The sequence below is a fragment of the Rutilus rutilus genome (genome assembly GCF_951802725.1).
Source record: "Rutilus rutilus genome assembly, chromosome: 13".
In the NCBI taxonomy this organism is placed as follows: Eukaryota; Metazoa; Chordata; class Actinopteri; order Cypriniformes; family Leuciscidae; genus Rutilus; species Rutilus rutilus.
In genome coordinates, this window is record NC_140218.1 from 20,684,207 (window position 1) to 20,692,122 (window position 7,916).

At 40.2% G+C, this 7,916-nt stretch overlaps 1 protein-coding gene across 1 annotated transcript; it reads right to left on the bottom strand.

Moving 5' to 3' along the window:
* Positions 1–1,320: 1,320 nt before the first annotated feature.
* Positions 1,321–7,348, bottom strand: LOC311302008 (putative pleckstrin homology domain-containing family N member 1). Its single transcript, XM_084427504.1, has 12 exons — positions 6,943–7,348; positions 5,602–5,701; positions 5,166–5,216; positions 4,902–5,045; positions 4,605–4,691; positions 4,435–4,516; positions 4,162–4,298; positions 3,826–3,972; positions 3,645–3,731; positions 2,845–2,920; positions 1,888–1,964; positions 1,321–1,735 (listed from the first exon to the last, which is right to left on the bottom strand). Exons 1-12 carry the CDS (start codon positions 7,029–7,031, stop codon positions 1,664–1,666), a joined length of 1,149 nt encoding a protein of 382 aa, XP_084283630.1. The 5' UTR covers positions 7,032–7,348; the 3' UTR covers positions 1,321–1,663.
* Positions 7,349–7,916: the final 568 nt, after the last annotated feature.

Consider the following 7,916-nt stretch of genomic DNA (forward strand, 5'->3'; position numbering starts at 1 on the left):
CACTCCACTCGGAGTGTGGCATCCTCTTGGGCTCTAGCGCATGGCGCCTCATTAACAGACATTTGTAGAGCTGCAGGCTGGGCGACACCTAACACATTCGCGAGATTCTATAATCTCCGAGTGGAGCCAGTTTCTTCTCATGTACTCGCTTCAACTAGCCGGTACGAGATTCTGCTCAGGTGTCTTCGCTTGCTCGCCATTCCTCTCCTCGGACGGGATACGTGTGATATTTCCTCAGGTGAGCCTCATAAGCCCTGAGTTCCTCCAGCACTGTTAACGTCAACGCCAGAGTTATGCCACCGGCAGCTTTCGCGCTTATCTAAGTGCCTCCATGTGCATGGTTCCCCCTCTGGGCGACATGTGTATTTCCACTGTAAGCCTCTCTGAGCATGCGTCTTTCCCTCGGCAAGCCACCTTGCCACCCCTGGGGTTGAAATATTCCACCTGCTGGACACCCCAGTGATACTCCATATGCAGCCCTCGCGGTCATATGTGTATTCCAAGTCCCCCGCCTTCGGGCTGGGCATAATTGCATATTTCCACTGAGATATGCTTCCCAGTGTACCTTGGTATTCCTGCGTTAAGTAGGACTCCTTCGTCCGTGCTAGTCTCACCACAGGGAGCTCAGACTTATGCAGGGCACTGGAAGACAGCCGAGGTGGCGTGATTAGACTGGGGACCCCATTCGTCGTCATCCGACGTAACTCGGAGTGACCACGAAAGGGAACGTCTCGGTTACGTATGTAACCTTCGTTCCCTGAGTAGGGAACGGAGACGTTACGTCTCCCTGCCACTTCCGCTATACCGCTGGGAACGCCTGAGTTCAGTCTTGGCTCCTCAGCGAAGAAACATATCTGCATGTTGCCGGCGTACTTCCTTATATACCCACGAGGTGGGGCAGAGTTTTGCTATGCAAATTCCGCAGACCCATGGCATTTCATTGCCATTGGCTCGTTTTCTATACTCGAAGGTGATAGGCTTTCTAAGCGAAACCCCATTCGTCGTCATCCGACATAATGTCTCCGTTCCCTACTCAGGGAACGAGGGTTACATACGTAACAGAGACGTTACTCTCTGACTCCTTCTGAGCTTGTCTGTTCTGCCCCATTGTCTGAAAATTAGGATTACAAATTATATAATGTGAATCACTTGAATGCTGTTTATCGTTAGGGAAAAAAAGTAGAAACATTTCCACATTGTGGATAGTTTTAAAGATGTTGCTGTCGAATGTTTGTTTAAATTGCTATTTTGTAGAGGATGTGTATTCTGACAGTTTATGTAAAGATTATTTAGCTCACAAATACAAGATCCTGGAATTAATTTATAATTAAAACAGTTTATTAAATCTCACATAACCATTTATATTAATTTTATACATTGTACTTAGTGCATGTGTAAGCTGTAAGGCCGGTTTTCTTTTCACTACCTCAGAAACAGATATTTAGGCTACTGAAATGGAGCAGAATTTCTAAACCTAAACCTGTTGAGTTTCCTAGCTATTGAAGATTTTCCTCACAGTCACAAGCAGTGAAGAGATTTGTTACTTATAATTAAAATGCAACAGTAAAATGTTCATTTGTCATCAGCAGCTTTCATTGGGCACAATGAATAAAGGGAGTATTTATGATGTTTACAACATTTTAATCCCCATCCGTCATCATCCTCAGCTTCTGCGCTTCTTCGGTATCAGAGGTGGAGGGGTGTGATGTGACAATGAATCTGCCACTTTATCAGGCTGTAGGAGATGGAAAAATTTATTCTATCAATGCTTAGGCTGCATTTACATCTCATAAAGTGTGGTAAACTCTAAAGTAATTAGTTTTACTATGCTCATCATTATCTTGTCTTTAATGCAAACAGTTTAAAATCCAAAGACTGTAGTCTTGCCTGTTGTAACTGGAAGATCCAGCTTTGATAGTCCTCAGGGTAAATACAGGAGACGAGCAGAGGCTCCATCAGTTCACCTGGAAAATACATCACTCCAGATCAGCATAAAGATTATAGGCCGACAACAGTTTAGAAAACACACTTGTGTGAAGTTGGTACTGTATGTGGCTTGAAATCTGCAGAAAAGTGCATAGAAGAAGAACTATGAAGTGGCCAACATTATTCACAGCTCCTTTTTTTTTTTAAAGGCTTCTGATAATTTTGTCAAGTTATTTACATGTCAGTTCTATAACTTGGTGTAATGACATTTTTTAAATAATTCAGGCGATAAGAGGAACATTGAGGAGCCAGTCTGAGTGTGTTTATCATCGCATGGCTATTTTCTGAAGGTGAGTCACAAGCATCTCTGTATGACTGCGACACATCACTTGATTTCTGACTTCTTAGAACAACAAATCATGCAATGTATCCAACTTTGGCTTTCTTAATGTTTATGAAAGACCAATACATGATAATATATAGTATATCCTAATAAACCTCTAGCAAACTGCACAACTAAGAAGTAACCCCAATGGTTTGATATCATGCAATAGTATTTCCTGGGTTCTCATGACAAGTCATAGTGAAATGACTGACATGTCAGATTAACCGCACTGATGCGTGCTTAAAAAGAGTACAGACCATTACCACAGACACAAACGCAGGGTGTGATGTAAGAATATATATATATATATATACACATATACATATATACACATATACACATATATATATATATATATCACTCTGACAACATGTGCAGTCCAAAACAGAGCCAAAGCTGCACATTTAAATTGCTCTCCCGTACCCATATTGTATATTAAACTTAAATGATTTATATTACTTACAATTTAGAGGTTATGTCCAAGTGTTGTGTTGGAATATGAGAGTAATGTATTTGTTCAGAAAGATACATACCTGTGAGTTCAAACTCCAGTCTGCCAGGTCGTGCCGATCTTTCCATGGCTTTGATGCTCTTTAGAGGCAGACGACCCTTCAGTATAAAACAATACAACTCAGTGCTGTGATGTATACAATAGTCCTATATCGTTAGCCTCATAGCATAATTGCCTAAGTCATTTTTTACTGTCCTACCACTGCTGCAAAACTTGTCTTGTTTTCCAAAAACATTGAAATATGACTTAGGCAATTATGCTATGAGGCTAACGATATTTGAATCTAAATTAAATGTTTGTTTATTGTATCAAAAAGTAGAATCACTAAAATGATTTTTATATTACAATAATGGTGGCCAGAAGGTCCTTCGTTTACTTTTTTTTTAAACTTTTTTAAAGAAACAGAAGCCTATTTATAAACAGCACTTTGGCACCACTTATCAACTGAGTTAACTTTTCAAATAAATAGGGTTCACCACTTACTTACACTCCAAAAAATAAAGGTTCTTTATTGGCATCAGTGGTTCCATGAAGAACCTTTAACAGCATGGAAACATCCATTCCACAAAAGATTCTTAATAATGGAAAAAGTTTGTTCTTTTAAAATGGTTATTTTAAGAACTGTTCACTGAAAGGTTCTTTGGGGAAGTAAAAATGCTTCTTCTATGGCTTGACTGTGAAAAAAAACTTTTTGGAACCTTTATTTTAAAGAGTGTACTAATTGAGGCTGCCAAATACATTTCTATGGCTCATAGTTGCAGACATATTGCTAATATGCAGTGTTTTGAATGGCTTGTTGTTAAGTCAGCAAAATTAGCTTACCTCATATTTCACACGAACATGATGACAGTCGAGAGATAGAATGAGGAGGTCAAACGGGAAGAGCACAAGCAAACGCTCCTGAGGTCCCTGCAAAAGCCGGTCCAGTTGTTTGAAAGAGGCCTGTTTAGTACCATCCTGAATTACATGGACACCACTCTCTATTTATAGTCTATAGCCTGACCTGTGTGTATATGTTGCTGATGTGCACCAATGAAAGGTATTTCGGATAGCCCATGTGCTGAATGGGTGTCCCCTCCCATTGCAAGATCGGAGACCGCAGTAAGTACCTTTTAAGCTCCTCCTTCTTCCAGTTTTCATCACATGGCACCTGGAATAGTGGAAATTCCTATAGTCTGAGAATAGTCTGAGCAATGATGTGAAAGATCATAATTCTGTTTTACTTATCTGGTTCTTTGAGCAAACATAACCAATGTTCATTCAGGAACAAATATATTTGACCATGTTTTATGAGTCCTGTATATTCCAGGTATGCAGTACAAGGCTGAATATGATGTACCAGGTATGAGAGAGCACTATGGGACGGGCTCAGCTGTTGCCTTATGGATTTGTATCTCCTTTCCTCAATGTTCTCCATCCAGGCATTTTTTTCAGCAGCACTAGTACAAATGAAGATCTTTGAGTCCACCATAGGCCCTAGAGTATATCATAAATATAGGTGTACCATGTTCAAATATTTTTGTGACTTCAAAATTGTCATAATCAGGGTTAATTTAGATATTTAAGTTGTTGTGGTTTTTTTTGTGTGTGTTTTTTTAAGAGGGGCTCTCACCGCTAATCTCAAACATGTGTGGAGAACTGGGGTCCTGCTGTGAGATCAGACACACCTCAATGGCAGAGAGAGGAAGAATGCCCTGTGACGAAACACAGATGGCATTTTAAAGTGAAGCTCACGTCGTTACATATTTCCTTATACCTTATTCCTTATAGAAAGAGTCTTACCTCATAAATAAATTCCTGTTTAGCGCTGTCCAAAGCAAGGATTAACAAATGGAAGGAAAATAAAACCAGATATCTTTCGCTCATAGCCTGCGGACAGACATCATAATGCATACAAATTACAGTTACTCATGAAGTTGGACATATGCAAAAATATTAATTCAGCTCCTCTTAAATCGATTTCCCCCCCAAAATAATTCTGAATTGGCACTAAGCAAATCAAAAGGCATCTTCATTATAGTTTAGTGTAGTTAGGGACAGTTTGGCACATGAACTGAAGCAATTTTGTTGAATTGTTACCTTTGTGTATCCACTGTGTAAATACACAGAAGATGAGTGGATAATGTCTCCATAAGTGTGTGGTGCCTGTCCTTCCCATTCTCTGATTGGATGAGTGTACAGCCTGTGATGGAGCTCTTTTTTTGTCCAGCCCCAAAGCACAAGCTGAGAAACAGAAATACAAAACAATCCCCCTATAATGCTATATAAAGTGCATGTAATGTTGACAAATGCACAGAGGATTATTTTATTTATTTATTCATTTAGAAGCTGATGAAGACATACTTGTGAATGGTTGTGTTGAGTTTTGTTCCTCACAGATCCAGGATCCGGTTCCTTGCACAAGACACAGATGCAGAAATTGTGATGAAAACTCTTATTCAGTGCAGACATTACATTCATCTAGATCTATGTGAATACAGTGGCTCCAAAAAGTATTTAGATACTTTAATGCACCTAAGCAAAACATAAAATGTCCAATTGTTATAGAATTATGTATAAAATATAAAAAAGTGGCATTTACACATCAATGATGCACATTTTGTTCAAAATAAATGCCAGTTGCTTTGCTCTTTTGTGTAATTTAGAAATATTCATAGATTTTTAAGTGTCCAACACATTTTTAGAGCCACTGTTGTTTCTCTTTTGTTTTCTCTGCATGTTATCTTTTTTTTCTTCTTTGGAAACTACACCCATTGCAACTTCCTGTTTACTGGTTTACCTCCTTTTTCAGGTGCCTCACAGAAGAACAACGATGAGGATCTTCATCTGTGCCATTCCTTGTGGAAATTTGGAGTCTGCTTTCAGAGAGACTCCAGAGCCTGAAACCGCAGATGGTTAAACAGTGTCAAATCACTTTATCTTGCAGCATAAGAGATGAGGATCTCTTGAGTTTAAGAAACACAATGCAAATTGTTGTGCGCTGTGTGATAGATTTAGTGGGAGAGAATTTCACCTTATGTAGCAACGTGGAAGTAACCTATTTTCTGTGACTGAGTGGGCACTTCTGATTCATACTATTGACATAATATGTGCCAGAGAAACAAGTGCGCAGCAAGTGCGAATTTTTACACGCTTTGTATGAGGTTTGTTCCCTGAATATTACTTATTTCATCCCCAGACCCTCTGTTCCCGCTGCTTTTACGCATGCTGCTTGCTGTGGAAGTGCTCAGACATAAGCAGCTTACTGTGGGTGGTGAATGACGAGCAGACATCCGCCATCTGACCCTCAATAGGCCCGACTCTTTAAGCAACACTCAGAACCTATAGACACTTCAACAGGTATATTGCAAGACCATTACCCACAAAATGAGTGATTTAACATTGTAATTACCCCAAACAAACCATGTTTTCACCCCTGACGCAGTTGCATATCTGCATATAAACAACCTGTGTTTATTTCTGCAGATTGGCCGTTGTCTGATCCCCGTTTTTCTGCTAGTTTGGCCACATAAAGCTTATGAGCTCTGATTAACTCCCACTCTAATCCCTACAGTCTCCTAATGAGAGGATTGAGGCTTCCAGCCTGGAGTAAGACACCAGACTGCTCAAACACACTTGGCTCCTTTAATTAGCTATACTAGTTACATTAGTTCTGCCTCATTTGGTGTATGAGAGGATCTAATGAGATCTAGCTGCAAGTCTGCTGCCCATCCACGGTAAACACCGTCATTGTGAGAGGAATAAGACGACTACAACTTACACAATAAGCTCAAGATGTTTCACACAGTTTCATCAGAAATTTCAGACAGAAAGAACAAAGCAGAATGGTTTGACACGGAAAAAGGGGTCTCTATAAATTACTTGCTGGCTAAAACTGAAACTGTCACATGGTTTCTTAAATTCAAACATTCACAACTGCAGTGGACCACCACATCCATTTTAACATCCACATGATTATGAACAACTAACCCTTTGCGGTTTTCAAAATGTTATTAAACATTACCTAACACTCTGAAAGAAGGAAGTTCTGCAGCTAAGTATATTCTGTCCACGCAAGAGCCTGGGTTCCAACTGAAATGCATGAGCAAAAAAAACAACCATGCGGCAGTCAATCTCTTACCCTGCATTGTTGATTTCCAGGAGTTCGATCTCATCTGGGCCCACTTCATCAGTTCCCGTATTCCTCTGGGTCACACTGCAACATCCCATAGCTTGTCTGCACCTTACCACTCCTTTCCACACACACGTCCCCAATGGCTTCTCCTCTAAACTACACACTGAGGGCCATCTGGTCACCCCCACATGCCCCACACCCCAACAGACTATAAGCAGGGTTCAAACATGAGATGCAAAGAAGCCTGAATGAAGTGTCTTGACATTGAACCGAAGCCAACGTTGGGAGCCAATGAAGAGGAGCAAGAGAGGTGTATGAAACTATCAAGCACAGCAGTTACACACAAATGCAGCACTATTTCTTCCTGTTGCTATCAGCAGTGACGCAGCAGCGGGCAACACAACTTCCTCTCTTCACTGTTTCATCTGTGAGTGAACTTGAAAGCATTGAACTTTGTTTCGACTTTGATTTCACGTACGTGGAATGCAAGCAGCATCAATAAAGCAAATCCCACTTAATATTATGATTACACCTCATGAAGTCAACACACAAAAGTAGGCAAAGAGTAACCGCAACAACAAAACTGCAGCTGAATCTCAAACTGTGTCTCAAATGTGTTTATTGGTGGTAAGGAGAGAGTTAGAGTGTAGAGGTCTAATCAGGTGTTTGTTTTGCCGCATATGCTACTGATGGAGGAAGAAGGAAGGTCTTGTGGCTGCCACCAACAAAAAAGCACCACAGACAAAAAATGGGTGGTTGTCTGAACTTTAGTCAAAGAGAACATTCAAAATCCCCTCAAAACTTAACTGGTTTGTTGAAATGATGGTTATGAACAGGAGTGCTATGCTTCATTCTTAATGCTGTGTCCATATGAGAAAGATGAAGTGATACTGTCTTACTATGTGACACTAGATAACACAACCTCCCCACAAAAAAAAAACAAAAAACTTTTTAGCAGCTTAGCATTTTTCTTCGAAGCT